This window comes from Anomalospiza imberbis, chromosome 9, assembly GCF_031753505.1.
Source record: "Anomalospiza imberbis isolate Cuckoo-Finch-1a 21T00152 chromosome 9, ASM3175350v1, whole genome shotgun sequence".
Lineage (NCBI taxonomy): Eukaryota > Metazoa > Chordata > Aves > Passeriformes > Viduidae > Anomalospiza > Anomalospiza imberbis.
Window position 1 is genome coordinate 9,368,091 of NC_089689.1, and position 25,759 is coordinate 9,393,849.

Here is a 25,759-nt window from a genome sequence, read left to right on the forward strand (position 1 = left end):
ACTCTTATCAAAAAGTTCTGCACAAACCGAGCAGTTCGCCTGTTGACGCTTTGTCTGATAAAAACTGTTGTGAACACATCTTGAAAGAGCACGTAAAATAATACCCTTAGATTGGCCTTTTGATTAACTATTATTAAAAAGACTGCACTGATTTAGAGTCCAGTAAGAGTTTCTCAGTGGATGATGTGCCAGCTATTAGAGCATCCTTCACCAAAAGCATTCTCTCCTTGGTGAAGGGAATGACAGAAATATTTTGAAGTTCAATAGTATATGCGCTACAGAAAAAAAAATTAAAATGTGGGCAGAGAAGGAAAATATGCAAATTATAAAGGAAGATATGCAAATTCTAAGGCAGACATCTTAAACACAAGTTATTTTCTTTTTTTTTTTTAATGTGGCAAATTAAAACCTATTGAATGGAGGAACTCTGTTTCCTTAATGCTACATCTTTGACTAAGATCTGGCTTTACCTTAATCAGAATGATGGACAAAAGGCAACATTTTTGCTGGAGCTACTCTGTGGGCATGGTACAGTGAGGTTAATTTATTTATTTCCATTTCATAAAATAAAAGGAGTTCTGATAATTCCATAAATGAATAGGGAAGATTGTAGATTGTCTGTGTGTCTCAGTGGCTGTACAGGTTTATCCTTCACACTGCTTTACAATGACAGTCAAACAAGCAGCCACAAGCCACCAGATAAAAACCGTGTTTCTTTTTTTGGCTTAGAAAAGGAGTTAAATAATTTCCCCATGCTGTAAGAACTGTGACACTGAAAGAGAGGGGTGAATTCCATGCACCAAGACTGGTGTTAATACAGACCTTTGCAAGAAGTTATGTAAGCTCAAGCACTGCAGCACAAAAGTTGGTATCATATTTATTGCAAATGAATAATTTGAATTATTTCCTTGTCTTCTCTAGAGTGCTTGAATATTCCCAAATATATAATGAGCTTTGAAAGATATTCATCTCCCCAAGAGAGACAAGTTTCTGTAAACTTGACTTAAAGAAGTATTGCTGCAGGCAATGAAATCTACACAAGCCAACAAAGCCCAGGAGATAGGTTGCCTTCTGGCAGACTATTAGAAAACATTTCTTTAGCAACTTGCTACACTCTTCAAAATAATAACCACTATTATTTTTAAATGGAAATCTTTTCTGTTTGAAATAGTACTTTTAAAAGCCTCAGGATCAGAGCACAAGTAAATCTTGTTACGGAGTAAACCGGAGTAAATCTTATTACTAGTCCTGCTGAATGTACCTGCAATAGGGCTCGTAAAACATAACCAGCCATCTGAGCTTAGTGTTTCTGTTTGTTTGGGGATTTTTGGGAGGGAAGGTGGAGTTGTATGTGGATATATTCTATAAACTCTGACCAGTCTGGGCTCTGAACATCTGGGAGACTGCAGAGCTTTTCTCTACTCCAGACCAGTTCATTCAATGGCTCTTCTTTATTAAAGGCCCTACAAAAGGATTTGGAGGCAAATTCTGCAAACTCTGTGCAAAACAAATGATCATTTATTGCAGCACTCTCCAACAATGTTAACTTGAAAAGACAACTGAATGCAACTTTTCATCTAGAATTCCATTATCATGGTACAATACCCACCTCCAACAAGAGCTCTAAATATGTTATATGAAAACTCGCATTTTATGATTGGAACTAATTTCACCATACAGTGGAGAGAAAGTCTGGACATCAGAAGAGGCCAGGCTGTGGTGAAGGAAGACGTGTTAAGCATGCTGTCCTGCTAGCTCAAAGTCCACTGACAATTTGCAGTGGTCTTACTTGGGGATTTAAAAATTTTTGTTATTCTAATAAACCATCTATATCTGTGAACTGGACATCTAAAAATATATTTTCCTTCACCCACAAACCCAATTATACACTTGCCACTAAACAGCTGCCTACTTCCAACATTGAACAGAGTACAGAGTGAGGAATGTGCCTCTGACATGTACCATAGAAGGTCTACGGGCAAAGTTTAGGTTTCTTCATGCAAAATTAAAAAATACAGGAAGGCATAAAATCTAACAGTACCTAGTTACAATCACATTAAGAAATTACTTAGCAGACTGTTAACTTCAGCTATTAAAATAATTATTCAACATGAGAGAAACCTTTAACAATTATATTTAACATTGGTTTGTCAGAACTTTCTCGTTTATTAAGTTCAGTGGCAATGCCTTTAAGAATAATATGATAGAGGAGTATTGTACCATGAAATATAGCAAGGGACAGCTTTACTTTAACCAGTGATTCCTGTTTCCTTTACACGAGCCGCTGCGCTATGCTTGTTACTAATTTATTTTAAAAGACTTCCTCTTTGATCCTGTACTCTTGGGATAGGGAGTATAGTAACTTCAGGACTGAGTTCTAGACATCTCCTTTCATAAACCTATTTTCAAATGAGTTATATGGGGAAACCTTCAGAAATCCAATAAAGTTTTTGATGTGAAGTCCTGAAATCTTTTTTTGGGGGAGTTTCTACTATAGCACCAACACAATGAGAGTGCTGAACTATGGGAATTTAAGAACTTGTCCTGCACATTAGATAGCCCCATAAAGTAAAAGCAGAAGAATGTGCTGCGATTATAAATAACATCTTAGACATGACACAGGTGCTATGTACTTATTTTTGACACAGCAAGGAATGCAAATGAATTTCTGCTAGCAACTGGTATTCTAAAGTATTAAGTTTTCTTCCTAGATGAAGTTTTCCCATTATGTCTCATTATTTCAGTCAGCATTTTTGCTTTTATGCCTTTTTCTTTTTTTGAGGAGATATTCTACCAAAAATAAATAATTAAACCACAGATGAACTGTCAAAAGGGAACATTCATATTTTAACGCAACATTAACATTTTGGTAATTAACATGGCAGTTAATGCTTTTAGCAGATGTAACAACATTAGACTTGTAAATTTCAATTAAAGTTAATAGTTCATGATAGCTGTAGGGATCAAGCATCCTCTCTGGATACTGAAAACATGTCTAATGTGATTAGAAATACTAATTGAAGAAAAAAGGACTGCTATAGTAATGACTGTACTTCTTTATCCTACTAAATTATTACAAACCTGCAGGAACTTTTAAAAATATATTTGTAGGAAGAAGCTGGAAGAGTCAAATGCTCCCCTTGAAGAAATTAAAAGGGGTCAAAAGAATATTGCAGACATTTCCTGTGTGTTAGAAGAGGGAAAATCCTTAATTGAAAGCCATTGCTCTTTCCTTATCCTCCTGAGATCATATTCCCAAGAAATACTATAAAGTTATTTGGTTACATTTCACAGCCCTTTTGGATTTAATTAGGAACTAATGTGTTAGTTTTAATTCCCTCAGAGGCTTTGAATTCCAATAGCAGGCAGAGAAACAGGACTGGCACTGGGAGCTATGACTCAAGTGGACATCTCTCGGTTTTAATGCAAGTTAAGAGATTGGTAGTGAGTCCTTTTCACGGCCTGCTGATACATGAAACATTTTAATAAGCACAGGGAAAGGATTAGTTTTATTAAGGGTAATTACAAGCTGCTAGCCACCTATAAAATGCACCCCCATTTTATTGTAAAATGCCAATGATATTTATTTCACTTGTTCTGTGCATTTTTCTTGTCTCCAGCTGGCTCTTGAGTCAGTACCTCATTCTAGCAAAATTGCCACTGAAAATCATGTTCTTTCTAAGGTTTCAGCTAAAAAAGGCTACACTGAAATTAAGTTTGCTTTTTTGAATGACAATAGTTATTTTTAGGATAAATGCAGTTATTCCCCACTCATGCTGTTAGCTCAATTTCCGTCAACACCCTTCCAGCATCACCATAAATTATTATTTATTGCATTGCAGCACAGGCATAGGCTCCATTCTACCAGGCAAAGTGCAAAGACATGGTGAGAGACAGCTCTTGTTTGGAAGAATTGCACTCTAACCAGTTGTGACACAGGCTGAGAGAAAGGATGCTTGCAGAACAAATGCTGGTTTATCTTTATTTTGTTTCTGTCTGAAAGGTTGGAACAGGAGATTAGGAAATCCAGTCAATCTTATATGGAAAAAAAGAATAAAATTATTTAAATAAAATTTATCAAGTAACAATGGAGTTGAGGACATATTGGTCAAAGTCATATTACCATTTACTCTGGGCAAAGTGCCTATGTGCCATGTATGTACCTTCTTGTCTCGTGTCAGGACTAAATGTAAACTCTAAATGGTGTTTAATTAATCACGAGACTCAGGCTGCTTTCCTCCAAAGGTGTACATTTTATTGAGCTCAGGTAAGACCCAAAGTGTGTATTTAGAATCGCTGCCAGGTGTATACCTGGAATGAGACAACGGATAACACAGTACATTTGAATATGCACCTCCATCAGGTCTGTGGTTTCCTTGACTTGTGTTGTAAATAGACAAAAATGCATTTATCTTACCTATCACTTTCCACTAAAAAATCCCAATATATTTAACAGGCTTCTAAATTGTACCTGTGTTACTGTGTAAGGTAAGGTGCTTCTTTGGACACCCCAAAGTTTCTGCACTGGGGGTACAGTGGCAGGGATGTCTGATCTACCCAGGAATTTTAGTCAGGTGGGAGAGGAAAATTAAAGGTATGCTTAAGATTTTAGTAATATTTTAGACACCACATCCTCATTTCCTAGGCACCACTGAAGCCAATGGATTCAGCATATGGATCCATATGCATGGATATTTACTTCAGGTAGCTTAAAATGTAATAGCTGCAAATTTTCAATCACAATACTGCATTTTTGTTTTGCAGTATTATAGTCATAATGTCTCCAGCATAACACAATTGCTAGCAGCTATAAATTACTGAAGGAAAGGATGAACGTGACTAAATTTTCTTTTTTATTTGTTAAAATACTCAGATCCAACAGCTAAGGCCCAGGTCTTCAGCTGTGTAAATCAGCATGACTCCATTGAAGTCAGAGCAGCTACACCAACATACACTGGGTAAAAGCCTGAACTTCAGTGACACCAGATATACAGTTTACAGGTTTTATTGGCAAGTACATGTTTATAGACTTGAAGGCAGTTTCTAATCCCGTGTCATATCGTAAACACTACCACCTTGGACAAACAGACAGAACAATTATTTGGAAGCTGAAAGTCTTACCCACTTCTGTAAGAGTTTCTTTTAGATGAATATGCTTCTGTGAAAGAACTTCATGCATGAAGGATCATTACCAGACAGAAGTTAGATAACTTCTACCATTAGCAAAACGTACTAATACTCAGATTCTGGCATTCAGAGCAGGGTAATCAACTTAGGAGGGGAACAATTGAAAAATATGTAAAGGGAATTCCTTGCCATCACTGATTAGTCACATAGTTACTGAAACTGTTACATTTGTAATGTTTAAAATGGTTTGGACCTTAGATAAATGTAAAGGATGACTTAGCAAAAAAAAATCTTGAGAAGAACAGTTGGGGGTTTATGATAAATATTTGTTAAACAGGAAGAACTGAGGTAAGACATAATACAGATGAATATGCCTGTTGCTGGTTCTTGAACAGTCATTGCCATCATGTGTGAGTGGCAGAACTGTCCCTGAACTGCGTTTGAACTCGCTGCCTGGGTGCTCTGTTAGTGACACTGCTACAATGAGGGCGAGCAGTGCTGCCCTCAAAGAACACGGGGAATGCCAGGACACACTGAGGGAAGATGTGGATGCACTGGGGTATGAAACACCTGAAGCCTGCTCAACAGGCTGCAGTGGAGTGGGAGCCAGGATGGACAGATCAGCTGGTGCTCAATTAACCCGCACCAAAATGTAGTTTTCTTTATTACCAGTAAGCTAGGTAAGGCTAACTGTGCTCACTACAGGAAATATACAAATATTTCCTTCCTTCAGTTAAACAATAACACACGTATTATGGTAATACATCAGAATAGCAGTGTGCTAGAACATAGAAAAAATTTGAAAAAAAGAACTGTATTTAACTGTGATTATTTATATAGAACCAAATTTTAGGAAAAGGTATTGCACAGCACTCAATATAGCCCAGCACTGATCCTTTTTTTGCATTGCAATGCAGCTTAATTTCCTTAAGCAATTGTAGTGAAGATTTGTTGAGAAGTTTTACTGAAATACAGGAATCTCCTATCATCCAAGCTCCCTGTTTCCACATACCTTTCCAAAAACTCTCACAGGTTTCTGTGGTATAAAGGGGTTCCCTGTAGGAACCTCTCATAATACCCACATAAGCAAACAGTTTTTCTATCCTGCAGCCTTCCTGCTTCTGATGTGTTTGGAAGAGGCTTTACAATAGAGTTTTATACCATTACTAACATTTTCCTTCAAATGCTTTTGGTCTGCCTTTTACAGTTTCACATGTAGCCTGCCAGAGGTTTTGCTATTTTCTGTTTTTCTCATCTGAACACCCTTTTTTTTAAGGGGCTCCTATTCCTTTTTAATAATATCCTTTATTCGCATGTGGAGGTCTGCTAGTCTTTTGGAGACCCTCTAACTGGCTTTGACAGATGATAGATACTTACCCAGAATCTCTAATACAGATAATTTCCTCCTAACTTACTTTTAACAAACTTCCTTGATTTTATGTAGTCCTCTTTTCAACATTGTTGCTATGGTAAGTTTATTTGGCTTTTCCACTTCTAAAGGTTTTTGAATTTGAATATATTATGATCAAAATTCTAAAACAATTCTCTGATACAGAAATTCAGAAGGTCTGGTGCCCTGCTTGACACAAATCAGTTCTCCAAGCTCCCCTGGATTGCTCCATTTAATGACTTATATTGTCTAAAAACTTAAGTTCTGCATAAAGCCCTATCCTAATATTTATCCAGTGCAAATATAATGGAGATCTCTATACTTCTGCCTTCACAGCCTTTCCCATTTCCACATCCATGTCACAGGCAGCTATCCTAGCCTTTTTACTGTTAGTAACAAAGAACCAAGAGAGAGGGAGACTTTTCAGGCTTCAAGGCCTTAGAGCAGAGCAGTTGCTCCTTTTGATTAATTTCCTGTACGTTATTGATTTGAAGAACCTGAAGAATTGTTAACCAGTGAGCTGTTATGTTATGCTCCTATCTCTGTGACCTCAAAGATATCTATTCCCATCCTCCACTGTCCTAGTGAGCTCTTCTGCCTGAAAGTTTTAAGTTTTCAAATCTATATTTTTCCCGAGTCTTCAGTTTATTCTGTTAATGAACATCTCAAGAGTCTCCAGCTGGACAGAGCCCTGGATAACCGTGGAAGCAAGTTAGGAACTGTCCGGGGAGTTGGGCTAAATGTTTGAATTCCTGGTTGATTTTTATGTTGTTACCTAGCACTCTCTAGGTGCTTTCAAGTCTAGCAGCTTAGTCCTGACAAAAGACACTGTTTTCAGAGACAATCCAAGTGTCACATTGCCATTCCAAATAATACCCTTTGTCATCATTGGATTTTTTTTTATATTCTTGAACCCTGACTATATTTATAGGTTATGTATATTCACAGATTTCAATGATCAGAAAAAGACTGGTGCAGCTTTCTTAAATCACTGCTGAAATGTGAATAGATTAATAATAGCACGGCTAATGAAGCTTAGCATCCACTGACAAAGAGTGAGGTCCTTGTTCCTTCTGCCTCTGGCCTGTTCAATTCCAGGTGTAAAGCATTTGCTGCCAACACCTTCAGAAGTTGGTAAGATGTAGGGAACAAGCCATGTTCTCCCTCACAGATCCCTAATTCCAGCATGTCTTTGCCCATTTTCTCTAATTCTTTGCTAGCTGGTTAGGCAGTGTCCCCTCTGGCCTCTGAGAGAAGCTTTTGCCAGAGATAAGCCTGCTCCTTAACAATCCCTGAGGCTACTGGATCTTCTGGAGCCTCTTCTGCCTTTCTGATTCTGTTTGATATAAAGTCTCCATTACAGGGAATACTAGACAAATTTATTTAACTGTAAATGTGCATTGAAAAGCAAAGAAAAACATCCTTCTGTAAATAAACATTTGTACAACCCAGGTCTGAAGAGGATCTTCTGTGCAAGATGTGTCTCTTTGCAAATTTAAAATTAATGGGGGCAGTGTAGTTACATTTATATGAAAGAATATTTGCCTGGTTGTGATGATGAACCAATTAACTAAAGCAGACTCTTCATTTTTACCATCTCTGAGTCCCAAGCATCAAGAATAAAATAGAAACAACCATCTTCTAAGAAAGATAAGGCTGGAATACAGGAAAGAGAAGATGCTTCATCAACTAGTAATGTCAGGCTAAAGTAGCCATAGGATTCAGGTGTCTACAGAGAGAAGTCAAAATATCATGGAACTGTACAGTGAAATAACAGCATGGAGAAAATCAAAGAAAGTGAATGAAAGTGAAAGAGCAGTGAGTATAAAAATAGGATGAAAGAAAAAAATTCAAATACAATCAGATTAAACAAAGGAAGACTAAGAAACTGATCATTAAAAAAGGCAAGTAAGCCCTGGGTATTCTCTTTTTATGCATGAATGTAGAGAAACCTTCAAGTGCTACCTAAGCAATTGTGAATTGCTCATTTTCCATCTAATAGAGGCCAGAAAATAGCAACAGGCGGGTATTATAGTACTATTGCTTTTACCTGTGCAAACACGAGACCTAATAAGAGTCAGTATTTTATGGTCAGCTACACACCAAATAACAATCTCTCCCTTTTCCATCAGAGGTTTTGCAAATAGGTGACTACCCTCACACAACCCCATTTCTGGTTGAGGCCGGAGAGAGTTTTGGAGATGGAAGTCAGTGGAATTGCTGATTGTCATTCTTTGAAATAACTTCTTAACATTGTGTGGCAGATCTATCAAGCTTTCACTCCATGGTATGTGGGGAGCCCTAATGTATTGCACTTTCTACAAAAAAAAAAATCCAGGGAATTCTTGTTCAAGATCTGCATTTACAACATAATTTATCCACAAGAAAAAAAAAGAAAAATAAAGGAAAGAAAATATTCTCTTAATCACAATTCCAATTAATTCTTTTGGACTACCCTAAAGAAATACAAAATGCACATCAAAGGGGAAGGTCATAGTGTATGTCTGGTTCCACAGCCTGGATGGTCACCTTATCACTGTATTTGTCCAGTGACATCAAATGCCCCGATGCTAATACAGAGGAAATGTGCAGAAAGATTAACAAATCAGAGAAATGAGAGCAAACAAAAATAATTTTATTTCAAATTTCATTAGACTTTGTAGCACTGGTGACATTGCAGATGTCTCAAAGCTGAAAAGTTTGCCTCAAAAACATATAATTTTGTACACAGGGAAGTGAATAGACTTTTTCCAGACACACTGGCCCATTTCCTACTTCTTTTGCAAGGCTTAAATCAAGTATTACGATACCTGTTACAAGGGAAAAACTGCAGCAAAACCTCCAACCCTTATGAGAACTTAAGTTTTGCTTTGGAAAAATCAACATCTGATTCAAGGTAATTCTCAATTACTGTTTTCTCTTTTTTAAACTACTGGAGTGCCTTTTACAGAAGGCTGCTACACCTGAGAAAAATGTTATTTGATCACAGTAATCTATAACCTTACTGGGGAAAATGGTCAGCTTTTGTACTTTTCCCCCATCATAGGTTCTTAAGGCTTCTCTTCTGTGTAGGTAATAACTTTTGCCTGCACTGAAGCAGAGTAGACTTTCAGGAACCTGAAAACCAGTAGTTTGGAATTCAGTATTTTTTGTCTACTTAAACCCAGTGCTGTTGCAAAGTAGAAGCTGGTGGAACAGGACTCACCAAGAGTCTGGTGTTTTTTGTTTCCATCACTTTTATTTCTCCCAGTATAGCAGAAAAGGAGTTTGTGTCACTTCCAGCTGATGTACTCAGTTAATATCGAATGTCTTGCACATTGAGTATCACAACTCAAATACAAAATGAGCAAGTCTGGCATGCTGCGTTTTCAAATCTGGCAGGGCCCAAGCCTTAGAGCTTTGCTGCTCAGAACAGTAGGGCCAGTCCCTGCTCCATAGGCCGGAGCTGGTGTTCCTCCCGCTCCCGGCCGCTCCCGCTTCGGCCCGGGGCGAGAGGCGCTTCCCGTGCCCGCGGCGTAACCGCAGTGCCCGGGCCCCGCTGTGCTCCACGGCACGAACCCGCTGGGAGGGACGGGCACTCCTTGTCTCACCGCGCGTACAAGTCGGATCATTTCCAGCGGAGCTGCGAGCTCCCCGCGCAGAGCCACACCCGGCCCGCCGAGATCGACCGCGGCCACCCGGGCGGGCACCGCGCCTCCGGCCGAGCGGGGGCAGCGGAGCGAGGCGGGGCCCGGAGGCCGCCCCGCCCCATCCTCGGGGATGCCGGGATGTTTACGGGCCTGACAGGAGCGGCAGGGGGTGGAGAGGAGGTCGGGGCCGCTGCCGGTGCCTGCGCCGCCCGCCGGGAGCCCCGCTAGGCGCCCGCTGCCAGCGCCGGCGCGGCTCCGGGCTCGAGGCGCCGGAGAAGCCGGGGAGGAGCGGCGGCCGGTCCCGGTCTCCCGCGGCAGGAGCAGGCGGAGCCAGGCTGCCCGGTGAGCTGGGCGGCGGCGGGGCCGCGGGCGGCGGCGGGGCCGGGGGCTCTCGGGGGTCCGCGCGGCCGAGCCGGCGCTGCCGGGGCGCTCCCCCCGCCCGGGGCTGCGGGCGGTCCCGCCCCCCGCCGCCGCCCATTGGCCGGGGGGCCGCGGCGCGCGGCGCCATTGGCCGCGGCGGCTGCCGCTCCGCCCGCCGCGCGGGGAGGGAGCGGCGCGGGGCCGGAGCGACAAAGTTTGTGCGCGGCGCTGGGGCGGGACGGCCGCGGGCTGCGCCGCGTCCGGGGCACCGGCACCTGCCCCGCGGCCGGAGGGGCGCCGAGCCGCCGTGTGCCGGCAGGGCGAGCGGCGCCCTGAGCGGTGGACTTTCGCCCGGTGGCGGCTGCCGCGCCGCCTCCGCTAGAGCAGCGGGCGGCCGGGGACCCTGCCCGGCGGCGTCGCCACCTCCGGCCCCGGCCTGGCTGCGGCCCCGCCGCCCCCCGTGCCTCTGCCGCGCCGGGCTCCTTGCGTGCCCGCCGCAGGCGGAGCTGCTTTCCGTGGTGTTCCTCGTCGGTTTCCCCTGGTTTCCTCCAGGCTGCCGTGCCCTCGTCTCGCCTGGGGGTGGGTGTCGGGCAGATGCTCCCGGGACAGCCCCGCCTGGGGGTGTCACACGGCGGCGGGTGAGAACAGCGCCGTGGCCGGGAGCCGCGGCCCTGCGGCTGCGAGCGGGAGCGGCCCCGTCCCGGCGGGTCCGGCGGCCTCTGCCCCGCGCCTGCCCGGGAGGTCACCGGGGCTGCCCGGCCGGGCCCTCCCGCTCCGGCGTGCGGGATTTGTCCGCGGGGCTGGGGAGAGCTGGGGCCTGGTGGGAGACGCTGGAAGTGGGGCATTCTCTGTCTCTGTCCCCTTCTTCACCTTAGCGAGCATCCAGGCTCGGTTTTCCCGGTGCCAGCCCCAAGTTCCGCTCAGTGTCCGTGTGAACTGAACCTGCGTGGTTTTCGTGTTCAGAAGGCTGCTCTTCGAGTGCAGTGTGCTTTGGTTTGCTCTGCATTTTTTGAGGGGCATCACCACTGGAATGGTAAAACTAATTAAGATAATGGCCCTACTTCTGATAAAATATAATGAAGGGATGTGTGTCCATTAATCACACAGATATTTAATTATTGATATTAGATAAACGCTTTCTAAATGTTTTTTCCTTCTTGCACCAACTGAATGGTAACTTTTATCAGCTTTTGAAGTGATAGAGGTGTTTTTTCATATTACAATACTGGCATCGCCTCTCAGGAAAGGTTGCATGTGCGCATTAATTTCATGGAATGTACTGGATATATTTCCTATATAAAGTTGTGTTACAAGCCTGAGATGCAGAAATTGCATAAGGTACACACTTTGGATTATTAGATTGGATGGTTAGATTCACAGATTGGCTAAATTAGGAAGAATGAAATTTAAAAGTTTTTTTTTTTTCTAGGCTGTTTAGGAGAGAACTCAAGTGTTGCAGTGCTGTAGAAATGTCTGTTTAAACTACAGACTTGCACTGTCTTGAGGGAGATGAAATGCAGTGGAAAACAGTCATTAGTTCATGGCCTGTGGAAAACTTAGGCAGAGGAAGGAAAACTGTGATGGAAAGAGGGAAACTTATGAGCAAGTATGACAACTTTAAAGTAAGAACTTAAAGCCATGTTTGTTATTTTTAAATGTTTTGATACTAAGAATAATGTTAAGAGCACTTGTTCTTTAATTAGAAAACATGAAGATACTATATTTAGAAATACCTGATGTTTGGGTAGATGGCTTGTCAGCGCACACTTAGAGGTTGTTCACTGTAAGGATGGAGATGCTGCCTTTTTCATAGATATCTTTTATTCAACATTCTAGCTAGTCACTACAGTAAAAAAATAATTTGAAATCAAGGAATTTTATTCAACCAACAATCTTTTTTTGATGGACTTATCACAGTGTCTTCTAGGGTCTACACAAATTAGATAAGTAGATTCCTGTCCTCACCATAGAAGCTTGTTTCAAAAGAAGGAAAGAATCTAACATTTTGGAGTTCATCGGAAGGCCTGTGAGCAAATGAGAAAGTCAGATGAAAAGCAGAGTGCAGGAAGTCAGTTGCTCATTTTACTGTGACCTGTGGTATCTTCTGGATTGTAAGACAGAGCCATATAAGCCCCTCTATAAGCTCAGTTGCACAAAACACAGTCCTGTGTATTTGCGCACAGAGACAATTTGCTGAGGCAGTTTGTTCATAATTACTGCCCCCCGCCATGTGTAATAAACTTAGTGCAGTACTCTCTGCATTTATACTGATGCTAAATTCAGCTTATCACTATCAGTGCCTTGCTGCCTTCTGAAGTCTGATATTGTTCCAAACATCTGTGCTGGATGCTTGGTTGAGTTCACCTTACATTGGAAAGTCCCCTAGGAAAAGTCCAACTGCACTAACTTCTTCTGTACATCCAAGGGAAGTTTTTGTGATTTGGTGTTTATCCAAAAATCCCTTCTGATTTAGGAGATGATGGGGTTATCCTGTGAAAGTTAATACTGTGAATAGTTGTAGGAGTTAACTGACTAATTTCCAGAGAATTTGTTCAGTTTATCTGCGTTCCATGTGCTTTGCAAACGAGATGAAAATAACCGACCAAAATACCAAAGTGGTGACACTGGCAGCCTTTAGAACACTGATTTGCTGTATTTATCACCATTTCACTTCCCTGGCCACATGGGAAGGACCTGAGCCCTGGACTGAAGTACATCATCTCACTTTGTGTTTCCTTTATAAGTATTAAAGTGATTCTTCCTGTCACATTAATTTAAAAAGCTGCAGAGAAGCCATGCTGTTAAAATGAATTGTTTCTTTGGTGAAGAGACTCCTGTGCATTTGTTTCAGGCATGTAAAACACATCTGTGATTGTTGTGATTTTTGTAGCAAGAAAATGTGCGGTATTTCAAGTGCCATTGTAACCTGTTGGGCATATAGCACTTATTTATGCAAGGGAATTTGTTATAAAATTTTAAACAACACATTAAAAAGAGGAATTTGTAAGAAAATACTGTGAACAATCATGTTAAAACCTGATTGCATGTAGTTAATCTTGTGATATTAGTGACTTTTGTTTTGGATTATAGGTGATGAAGTAAATAGACTGCATCATGTGGCATTTGGGAGTCTGCATTCAAGCTTCTTCAAGCTGCTTGGAATGATTTATAGCAAAGTTATTGCTGTCTTATTTAATAGCTTTATTTATGTTGGACCAGATGAATTACTTTACAATGCCATAAAAGTTCATGTAGAACTTGTAGATTAGATTGTTGCTGAAGCCTTTGGGAGATATTTGAATTAGATGCTGTGAAGTATTGATGAAATCAGTCTTTCTCAGTTCATTTCAATTTTCTGTAGTTAGAGTACAGAATTTACAATATTACTGATTCTTTGATATCTGGAAGGCAAAAGTATCACAGGTGAACTAAAAGTTACTTCTAAAAATAAGTAAAAACTTGTTGTGGGAAAGCACATAGCCTCCTGCCCTGTAGAGGCCCTTCTTCTGTACCCTTTTTGTCCTCATCTGAGAGCAAATCCAAAAAAGGAGTTGTCTTTGCAGCAGTAAACTTCCAGTCCTTGCCCTGACTGAAATTCAGAACTGTGTGTTGGGTATGTGGGCTGTGTGTGAACTTGCAGAGACCAGCAGGACCTGAGGAGCAGCCTGCAGACAGTGTCAGATGTGCTGCTGGTCACTGAGGGTGCTCCACAGCCACACATGGATCTTGCACCTTTTAGGCAGTGGTGGTTTAATGTAAAACATAGAAACAGCTGCAGACTTGAGTGTTGGCTTGCCTCTGAAGTGTGAGTGCTGGCTGCTGCCTGCCTTGCTTCTGGACCCTGGGATCCTGGCTTTCTCGCTACTTTCAGGAGTCAAGGGTAATGCTGCTCAGAGGTTCACAGGAAGCCTGTTAAATATGGCTGGTGTTTCTTTTCTTTTCTGATTCTTTATGATGCTTCCTTCATTTTATCATCTTTGGGGTAGCAGGTTTTAAACTAGATATTACAGGTAAATTTTTTCAGCTTAAGAATGTGCATCCAACACTTGCAGTAGGATGTCTTGCACTGCTTTCTAAGATGCTGAGACATTTCTTTGAGGAGTGTGTGAAATTTATTGTTAAATGTGTTCTACCTCACCTGTAGCAACATGGACATAGTCAGCCAGGGTTGTTGCACAGTTGAGTCCACCCAGTATTCTAATTGGGATGTATTTTCCCTGTACTTAGCCATAATGGGTTTATCTGACAATGCTTCTAGTCTTCTAATTTGTCTTGTTTTTAACTTGTGTGAAGATGAGCTGTTTACACTTTTAGTAAAATCTCTTTATGAATAATTTGCTTTTATAGATGCATTTAAAGCCATGCCTTCATTAGGATTCCCTCTCTGTGAGAGCTGTGAGGTTTTGTGCCTGTAAGGGTTTTTAAATCGTGTTTTAGCTTCCTTTATCTTAACATCTCCGTTTTTGGGGTTTTTTCTCCTTTTATTTTCTTTTCCTTTTTCCAGTTTAACTTGTTGTTCTTATTAATGCTCCTTACATTTTTGTTTCCTAGTTCTACTTTCTCATACAGTATTTTGTTGACAAAACTCTTGGGTTGGTGTTGAGTGTATTACCTTCTCTCTGTGAACTGCCTTCTCTCTGTTCTGGCACTTGCCTTGCTGTTGCAGCTTTTTGAAGTGCTCCTTCACCTCCCTGCTGAGGATGAAGCACAGCTAAATGTGGTGAGCTAACTCACTAGCACACTGTTGCCAGAGGGAAGATGTTCTGTTTCTTCTACAGTCCCTTTCCTACATCTCCCATCCCTGAACTTCCCCTTCTTACTTTTTTCCTCTGGTGCTCAGCAGAGTGCCCCACATGCTGGATCTGCTCTCTGCTTGCAGAGCAGAAGCTGAGCTGCATCAGGGAGTTGGATCAGCTTTGCAACAGGGCCAGAGATTTCAAGATGGCAATGTGGATCGTGTGGCAGAGAAAGAAAGCTCTTTGGTGTTATTGAGCCATTAGGTTGACTTGTGTAATTTAATGTTAGAGATGTAACTTGACAGTAGGTTCAGCTGATCCAAGTTAGCTGGGGCTAGAGCAGTCCTATCTCTTCCCCTCTGTCTTTTGCCATCACGGTTCTGTCCTTGTCTCTGCAATGGTATGATTCTGGGAGCAGAACTGGGAAAAAGTGACTTTGTCAAGGTTAGTTTTTAGCTAGTTTCACTTTGCTTACCAGGAGTCTGGGTAGCCACAGCAGCCCCACTGGAAGGAAGGGAGTTTGGGAGTCATGGCTGATGGCAGAGGAAGCGGCAGCATCACATCATCTGTTCACCCTGGCTTAGAGCTGCTCGCTTACAGATGCAGGAGCACAGCCTGCTGTGGTGTGGGCTGAGGCTTTGCTTTCTAGATGGTATCATGGTTACATACAGTGCTTTGTTCCCTACAATACTTTTCACTGTGATGTTATTATCATCTACCTATGCCCTTTATAACTGACTGTTGAGTATGAAGAAATGGGTTATTAAGTTTCTTTCAGGTGAATAGAAACTAAATGAAAAATGTAGGAGCTTGCTGCTCAAGAAGTTTCAGTTCCTGTTTCTTTTTCAGTTCATAAGAAATAACAAACAAACAGTTCAATAAAGGGCAAGTCAGTGCATGTATAACCCTTTGGGAGCACCTTGCAAGATAAGCAATTTCCTTGAGTGACATAACTGAAATAGAGAGGGAGAAGTAAACAAACTAACTTTTTAAATTGTGCAAATGAAGAGGAATGGAAGCGGACTTGTGAAGCAGGAGAGCTTTGACTTTCATCTTCTAGTCCGACAGCACTGACAGAGCAAACTCCTAGTAGCTGGGGGATGACAGTGAGTGGCATGTGTGTTTTCAGGGTTGGAGTGAAAATAAGCCTGGTGAGTCAGGCCAAATGGATGAGAAAGTTGTGTAGGAATTCTTAGTGTATTCCCTTACTTTCTTCCAAAAGGGTTATTTATGTATGGCTGCTCCTGCTCTTGCTAAAACCAACTTCTACCCCAGGTTAACTGTGTGTTTTTTGACTGCTTTGACTGGACTGCCCATGAGTAGGGAATTTGGACATAAATTTGCTGAAAAATGCAGTATTTCCAAGTAGGTAGTTAATGTCTACCTGTAGATTAACAACTGCTGGGAATTTGTATTGTTCAGATTCAAGGCTGTCCCTACAGAGGGGAGGAGTGACTTGGCAGCCTGTGGGGAGTATTGATCTGGCTTTTAGAAACTGCTTCTAAAATTAAAACTAATCCTTCTTGAATATACATTATATGGATCTATACTGAATCACTTTCAGTACTTTAAAATTGCATGTACAGCTTCTCTTCAGTGTGGATGCTCCTGCAGAGAATTTGACAAATGAGTATGTGTTTTCCACATTTTAGGAGACATTTTGGGTTTTTTGGACAATGTCAAACAAATATTTACTATTAGCTGACAGTGGTAAACATGAAATGTTCTATGTACATACACACTTAGGTATAGGTACATAATCTGTGTACAGATGTGTGCACATATATATCGTAATATGCATTTATATGTTTGTTTATATGTATGTATACTAATAGGGATATGTGACATTTTACTGTGATAATGGTGAACTTGGTCTTCCAGTACTGAGTCTGCTTTTTCCCTTGTCAGTTAGTCTTGGCAGACTAACTTCAAGTGGGTGTCAGCTTAAATGCATTTTGCATTATTAATGCATACATATACAAGTATATGTAAATGTAAACGTTATAAACAGCAGCCTGCCCCCCGAGTTGCCAGCATTGAGTGGCTGCTGAAGAGTGCTGATCAGTGTTGATGACCTGACAAAGTGTGGGCTGGTTTGACCACCAAGCCAGTTCCCTCCAGTGGCCAAGTTTTTGCCTTAAAGAGGTAAAGAATGACTTAAGACAGCCTTAACAAACCAGTTCTGTGGCTGTTTTTTACCCTGCTCACATCAAGCTGAAGGGCCAGGCTGTTACTGCTGGGTCTGAAATTTGTCTCCTCCTGCAAGGTCTGTGCCTTTGGCGCTGGGAGGGTCTGTCAGTGTGACTGCAGGTGACCGAGCAGTGCTGGAATCAGGCTGGCACGCCTGGGCTCCCTGGCACACTGCTGGGATTAGCACTGGTGCGGTGGGCTGCGGAATTGTGTGTCGGATATTCAGGAAGGCACTTGGAAATCTAAACCCTTGTTTCCACAGCACTCGGCTTTTTTTAGGTTCAACCAGGGGGACTATTTGAATGTTCTACCTACGTTTAAATTGTGCTTTTGAGTAGCTGGGACTCAACGTGATATAAGCAAATGGGAATGTTTCTTTAGCCTGTGTTCTTACATGGAAACATAGTATTGATATATGGTGTTGGGTTCCACACCACCCCTCAGCTGAGGCTGATCCTTATCTTTAAATTTAGTAAAGATAAATAAGAAGTTTGTTGCTTTAAAATTTTTCATTTTAAATCCATGTTAGATACGTAAGAATCTTAACTTTACCCAAAATTTACAAGATAATTATTTACAAAAAATAGTTGTTCCTGAAGAGCCATGTCTGTAACTTAACTAAAATAATGGTTATAGTAAAAACTGAAAATATCTGCCTTAATTGGTGGTGTAATCCAGAAGTAAACATAGTACATTCCATTCTTTGAGAACAGCCAAATTGACTGTGTCCCTGATCAGCACATCCTGAACCAGTGTAACTCAGTGTTTCTGTGTTAGCAATTATGTGGAGTAGTTACAGCTATATCTTGCAGAAAAAAAAGAACACTGAACTTCTCAGATTCTCAGCAGAACTGTAACATCCTGAGCATTCATTTAAGTATATGCTCTTTTCCTAAAGTATAGCTGTTTCTGCTTTGACATTGATTACTGTATGTTCTCACTTAAGATGCAAAATTGACAAACAAGTGCATAACAAGTAGCTAATGGAAACCATGTATATTGAGACTATTAATGATGTTTTCTACAGGAAAACGTATTTTTTTTGTTGTTGAACTGCCATCTGTTAAAGCAATAACATTTTTGCCTAAATACCATGTGAATTCACTGTGAATACTTCAGGACTTGGAGCTATGAAACTAATTCTTAAAAAGCATGTGATTAAGCAGTGCTTTTAATCTTTTTCTCCTGGAATAGTGTGATCATGTTTTTAAAGACATAGTTACTAGACTTAAGTCACAAGGATTTCAAGTTTTTCCTAGTTTTTTTAGTATTATTTTAGAATACGTTCGAGTGAAAGGGAAGCGATGAGCTCTGGCTCCTGTTGAGGAGTGGCTCCTCTGCTCTGATTGCACTGACAGCGTGGGTAGTCCTGCCTCTCCTCTGGCAGGCTGCTGGAAACACCTGGAAAGCTGCGTGCTGCCTGTGGGACGTCAGCTTGGCGTGTGGCAGTGTGCTCTTGCCTCTTGGGCTGCTTCTGTCTGTGTGATCTTCAGGTGTGTGGGCAGATAGCCCAGAGCTCTGACAGGTGGCCACTGGGGAAGTGAATGAGGACAGTTTGTGAATGAAGGAAAAGGTGTTACTCCCATTTCAGGCACTTGGGGTTTGATGGTCTGACTTACTGGTGAGGGCTCCTTTTCTGCCTTGTGGAGTAAGAGGAATAGCTGTGCCCTTGTGGTTTCAATGAAAAATTGGTCCTGTTGTTTGTGTCCCCAGGAACTTCCTTCTGCATCCTTTATGTGGAGGTGCCACCTACTGTTTTGATCAACTGAAAAAGTCAAAGATTTTAAATATTAGTAATTAACCAGAAGTATTAACTATAATTGTAAATTGTTAGCAGCCATAACCAGAGTATAAGATTTAGGGTATATGCCTGTGTTCCTGTGATCCATATTCTGTGCAGGTTGTCCAGATCAAATGATCTTCATCATCAAAACGGTGAACATCATGTTTGCAAGATAAATGATTCAGAAAGTTCCTTTTTTTGGCAAGGGGTGTGGTGAAGGCAAGGAGTCTTTTCCCCCTGTGTGATTGGTTTGAGAGTATTGAAAAACATGAGTTGCATCTGGAGGTTTTGAGAGGTGCTGTTACAGTTGACTTGCTTCTCCTCACCTGTTGCTGCTTTTCTGTGAACTTCTGTCAGGGTGATAGATTTGCAGAAGGTGGTCACTGTGTTACTTGTTTAAAGAGGTGACAGACATGTTACAAATAGATGTGTTTTGTATTTGCATTTCAATTTTAAACAAGCAAGGACTCTTTGGGGTATTTTTAGTGTCTTGTCACTGTAAATTAGAACTTGAAAACCATCTTTGGAAGAGACCTAATTATTGCTTCAACTGAAATTTAAAGATGAACAATATTACAGCACTATATTTTGACTTCTGGAATTAATATTAAGGTGAAAGTCATGCCTGACAGTAAAAACAGTCTTCAAGCAACAAAATCCAATTCTTACTTATATTGTGTTTTATAGTACAAAAGATTTACTTTGCATCTTTGGCATTCTTTTGCCTCTTTGTGGTTTTGTATGATCAAAATGCCACAATTCTCTAAAATGTGAATCTATCATTCAGTCTTCAAAGATGAAAAGTTAAAAAATTAAAGTAACTTTCATATATGGACATAACATTCTTTTCTTTGTCTTTCTACAAAAGGAACAACAAATCCAAGGGTTAATAAATCTTGCATGCTTTGTATGGTAGAATGTTTTACCTCTTTGGCTTGATTGCTTTTGTTATAAAAACAAGCTACAGAGGGCCGAGTGACTGGCAGTGGTAGTAATATGACTTCTCTCATTTCTAATCTTTTCCCAAATTTAACAAGAAAAGAGAGGGACAAATTTCTGAACATCTTCAGTCAGTGCCTCTGACCATTCAGACAAGATGAATGGGTTATATATTTTGAATCAACATACATCATCTAAACATTTCAGCTTGAGTTTCATTAATCTTGGGTATGTATTTGCAATAGAAGGTAAAGGTTTTTTTATTTACTTCTTTTCACTTGGCAATTTGAAGCAAATGTTTGACCCATAGGAATTACTTGTTGGTGGTCAAAATCTTGAATATTGAAACATATTAGTAAAACACTGTGAAACTTTCAGTAGAAATATTGATGCTATTGAAGAGCGTTAAATGCATATAAAGACTCTTTGAAATAGTACTTCTGAAAAAAATTGCCTTCTTGGGAGCGACAGTAAGAGCTTTACAACAAGAAATTATCAGAAGATTCCTTAAGTTTGCTGTACGTTTCTCCCCTGGGATTTGTTGCAACTGCATCAACTCCTGTGAATCTACCCAAAGAGTCTAAATTATGAAGTTTTGTGACAAGAGTTTAATTTTCAGTGCTGTTGTGTTATGGTTTCTTGCCTTGGGGGGGAGGTTGCATGGAGATGTTTTAGAACTTGCAAAAAACGTTGGTATTGGTGTCCTAGTGCTGGCTGAAAGATTGCCTGGTCAGTGGTGTGCACTGGCTCTGGCAGCTGCCTTCCCCTTTCTCAGCATGGTCATTCTGACAGTCTTGGGAATCTTGGCAATTCCTACCCCCTCTTCTCTGCTTCGCACTGTCGTTTGATAATTGATTTTTTTTTTTCCTGTTGACCTGCCTGAAATTGCGTTTTTTGGATCTCCTTTGTCTTGGAATCAGTTACAGGTAATACAAAACAAGAGGAAGCCCCAACCTGTATGCTTTGTGTGGCAGTATGATGGCTGGGAAGGCAAAGCCTAAGGGGACCTTTGGTTACTCTGGAGTGTGGCTGTGGTTTGGTGTCAGGAATTGCTGAGGGAGCTGGGATGCCATGTGGGTGACTGCTTTCAATGGGCCAGGGAGAGCAGATCACTAATGATTTGTTTGTGTATGCTGTCCAGTGCTTACTACACAAGGGCAGCCCAGGGAGAAGCTGCAGAGCTGCTTGGTGACTCTTTTGTCTGTTAGTGATCTTAGCACAGCACTGTGAGAGTGGCAGCAGTGCAGCGAGCACAAGCCATTCATTAGCTTCTTGAATATTTTGCAATTGCCTTTGAAAAGCTTTTCTAAGGTTTTCTGCTTTCTGTTGAGAGTTATTTCTAACCCTTTGAATAGTCTAGAGAAATTAATGGGAAGATTTGCGTGTGTTCTAACAGCTATTGGATTCTGTGTGGAGTGTAAATAGCTTTGTATGTGGAAGTACATTGGTTTAGAATAAAATTATTACAGGAAATTTCCTCATGTTAAACATTTAACAGTGTCAGAAAAGATGTTCTGTGTCTGTCTGTCTCTAGAACATTCAGGATTCGGAGCAGGGAATAAGAAAACAATAAATTGAAAAGCAAGGGTAATATCCGTGTCAGACATATGATTGTTGTTCCTCTGAAGGCCTTGGCAGATTTGACCTGGTAATAGGCCGGGATACTTCACCTTTGTGTGTTGAAAAAGTTGTTCAGGCCTTGCCTCTTACTTGTGTGAAAGCTTATTTCATTGTTAGCATTGGAGGCTGCGGGTGAACTTCTGTGTTGTCTTCATCTGAGCAGGGCTTGCCCTTGTAGGCACCAGTAACACTGGCTGCTGCACCTGTCCCCCTCAGGGCTGCCTAAGAAAGGATGCACTTAGTTCAGAGAAAAAAAATCTTACCAGCATTTGCATTTTTGTCTCTCCTGTTTTTCCTACTAAAGACTCAGTGCATTTTGCAACTCTTATTACTGGTTAAAGCCTTGTGTGTGTGTCTTGGGAATGTGGCAGCCATCTTTGCTCCCATTTTCCTGATGGGAAATGAGAAGTTCACAGTTGGGAATGGAGGCTGTGCTTCCAACATGGTATTCCAAAGGCCACTTAACTGGCCTGTCAGAATGTACTGTGTACATGTTTAGCTCTTTTTCTGGAACTACTCCTGTGTATTCCCTAAAATCTGCAGATAAATCAATGCAAAAAAGCATTTGTGTGCTGCAGTTTTAACTCTTCTGCTGGTCTGCTATTTGCCCTGCTGCTTGTAGGTCAGACATCTACATAGTTAAACAAGCGGTTGGTGCCCCTGAAGAGTAATGGGATGATGCAGCTTTTATCAGACAGAGTCATTTGTCTCGTGCAAGTAGTTTTAATTCACATTACTTAATAATAAATTCAGCTGCCTATAGTAATTTATTTAATTTCATAGAACAGCTAAACATAAGAAAACCACCTTCCCCACACAGTGCAGAGCTAGGTAAATGTTCCTAAACTCAAACATACAATTGCAAAGATTAATTCCTTTGTTCTTCTGCTGATGTACATTAATCATAAGTACTGGCTGAATTACAGTGTAATGACTGTATTTTTCTTTTCAGGGCATAAGGGACATTGTTGCGTGATAGAATGGATGAACAATCACAAGGGATGCAGGGGCCTACTGCTCCACCATTTCAGCCACAGGTACATATATCTGGGGTTTTTTTAACTGTAACTCATTTCCTAAATAGAGAAAGGGATGTTATTTCTTGTGGTAGCAATGAAACCTTGAACAGATAGAATGTATTCTCATAATTTTGAAATGAATTCTATATCAGTCCAGTAATCCATACAAAATAATTGGTTTTAAATTTTGCATCCTGCTGCTTCACTGGCTTTGGGAAGTTGGAGTTGTAGTGTGAGGGGGAAGCAAAGAGGAATGCAGTTGTTTCCTTAAGAAATGTTGAGTTGTTAAACTCTGTTTCAAAATTGTATCCATAATGCCATATTTATTTCGACTGTTCACTTCACTTGTATCTTCTTCACCTCCTGACAGTGATACTGTATGAATTTCTGTCATTACATTGACAGAAATGTAATGGTTGAAACCAGGCATCAGGTTTCAACTCCAAGACCTCCCTGGACCACCTCCCTTTTGCTGTCACCCTCACAATGAAAAAAATCTTTCCTGATGTTCAGATGAAGCCTTCTGTGTTTCAGCCTGTGCCCATCACCTCTTGTCCTGTCATGGGGCACTGCTGAAAGAAGCCTGACTCTGTATTTTAACATGTGTTTTTCAGGAATTTGAACCCACTGATGAGATTCCACCTGAATCTTCTCTCCTGCAGGCTGGATGTTGCCAGTGCTGTCAGCCTTTCCCCCTGTGATCTGTGCTGCAGAGCCCTGGTCACTTCCTCCAGCATATCTGTGTAGGAGTGACCCAGAGCTGGATGCAGCACTCCAGGTGTGCTCCTGTCAGTGCTGAGTAGAGGGGAAGGATCATCTCCCTCCTCCTCCTGGCACCACTCCTCCAATGCAGCCCAGGACATCACTGTCCACCGTGGAGTGCATTGCTGGCCCCTGTTCACCTTGGTGTCCAGTAGGACCCCGGGTCTGGCCTGGAGCTGGTTTCCAGCAGGTTGCTGCCCACATGTGGGGCTTCCCACTTCCCTGTGGTGAATTGTGTGAGGCTCCTGGCAGCCTGTCAGGGTCCCCTGGGATGACATCTCGACCCTCTGGTACCTCCAGTCCTCCCACTTTGTGTCATCAGCAAACTTACTGAGGTCACACTTGGCCCCATTATCCAGATCACTAAAGATGGTGTTGATCAATACTGGCTTGAACCCACTATTGGCTGCTGAGGTACACTGCTAGCTGCAGTCCTCCACCCACAGTCAGTGCTGTCAGAAACTCATTTGCTATTTGGAATGAAGTGCTTGAAAGCTCCATCGGAGTTTGTTATCTATGAAGTTGAAACACTGTACTCCCTTACATCACAAGGATGTAAGTGTAGAGAATGCAGATAGTACTCCCAAATTGCTTCCACATTGTAAAAGAGTTATGGAGGAAGATGGAGAAATACGGATTAGCAGTCTGAGGCAGTACATTAACTTCCAGAACTTCTGTGGAAGTAGAATGGGATCATGTTAGCATCTAAATAGAGAAAAGCATTAATCTCTTACTAGACCTGAAAAACCATAAACTGAAGGCAGCATATACATCCCTCACTTTTTGGGGTTTTTTGGTTTTGTTTGGGGTGTGGTTTTTCGTTTGTTTTGGCTTCCCCAAAGCTGAAGAACAGTGGTTTATTAAGTCTATTCTAATATGGAAGCATATCTCTTCTCAGCATTGCTATTCTGCTCTGTTTCCTTGTTTGCCTGTATTCCCCTCAAAATGAGGACTCAGAACCCTGTGCAGTATTCAGTGTACACACAATAGACTTAAGGATTGAAACATTTTGTTTTATGCTTCATTCAGTTGCTTTTCCTAAAGATGTCTGACTTGCTTTTTGGTGGTAACTGACCAATCAGTTTAACTATTCATGGAAGTTTTTCAATGGTGTTGTGTAAATCTTTTCCCTGTGTGGTAACAGCTAATGTAAAAACAGTGATTCGCAGTCTTTAGGGTGGTATTTCCCATTACGTTTTGGATTGGTAACGTTGAGATACTAGTATTGAGTACCAGGGTGAAAATCTAAGGGAATCTTCTGCAAGGCTTTGCAGCCATATTTTCAGCTGGTTTTCTGCATAAATTGGGACTCTAAAGAAAGTTTATTGCAGCCTTATATGTGTTGAATATGTAGTTTCCTTTTTCCACTGGTAACTTCTCCAAGAAAATAACTTTTCTGCTGCTGTTTCTCATCTTGGAGCTGGCTGTTAGTCTGCTTAATGTTCTCTCTCAACCTGAGTGAGCTTAGTTTTATAGGTTAGGAATCCTCACTGAGGGAATCTGGCTGAACATTTTTAGAAACCTGTGGTGTGATTTCTTCAGCAGAAAAGCCCAGATAGGAAAAACCTGTCTGACTCCGCTCTTAACTGCTTATTGGAGTCTCTAAATTGTTTCAGTCCACCTCTTTGCTTGGTTTTGTTTTTGAACAGAATCTGTAAGTAATTAAAAAGAAATGATCAAGTTGATTTTTGAGTTTTATTTTAACAATCCAGATTAATTTTTGGCTGGGTATAGTGCACTGGCATACAGTGATGGAGCAATACTGAGGAGGTTGCAGTGGGAGAGAACAAGAACCTCCTGTGAAGTCTTGCTCACTGGAGAAACTGGTGTGTGCTGTGTGCTCGGCTCACCAATATGTACACTGGGATATTCTGGTCAATAAAGTCTTCGTTGGTTTCTTCAGTGTTGTCTTAACAGATGTGAGAAACATGCTGTCTTTTTTTGTGCCCGTCTAGGTCAGTACTGAAGTTCATTGATATTTTATGGGGCATGAAATGCTTTTGAAAATGTAAATCTCAAAGATAATGGGAACTGAGTGCAAATAGAAAGTTTTGGAGAAAGAGGGAAATAGAACATCTCTTGAGAGCTCTGGCTAACGTGACAGCTACTGTCTGGCATATTTTTAGAAGTTAACTGTGAATGCCTTGTAGTAACTTCTGTGGCCTTCCTGTGGATGCTTTCCTTCCCTGGCAATCCTCTGCTAA

General features: G+C 41.4%; 1 protein-coding gene and 1 long non-coding RNA gene across 7 annotated transcripts in view; both read left to right on the forward strand.

The window, feature by feature from the left end:
• Window positions 1-1,309: 1,309 nt before the first annotated feature.
• Window positions 1,310-6,297, forward strand: LOC137479250 (uncharacterized). The gene is made up of 2 exons (XR_011002086.1): window positions 1,310-3,886; window positions 4,874-6,297. It is a non-coding gene; the product is annotated as an uncharacterized lncRNA (long non-coding RNA).
• A 3,959-nt stretch (window positions 6,298-10,256) lies between these two features.
• NEK7 (NIMA related kinase 7) overlaps window positions 10,257-25,759 on the forward strand; it is a 63,298-nt gene continuing 47,795 nt past the window's right edge. Inside the window, exons 1-2 of one of the 6 annotated variants that reach the window (XR_011002089.1) lie at window positions 10,257-10,488; window positions 22,727-22,811. Coding sequence is in view for 4 of the 6 variants with exons in the window: in XM_068199605.1 (XP_068055706.1) it covers window positions 22,755-22,811 (57 nt within the window). In the remaining 2 variants the exon portion in view is untranslated. Of the gene's footprint in view, window positions 10,489-11,641; window positions 12,129-14,106; window positions 14,387-22,726; window positions 22,812-25,759 lie in introns of those variants that run through there. The other 5 variants (XR_011002088.1, XM_068199605.1, XM_068199601.1 and 2 more) reach the window with 5 other exon arrangements.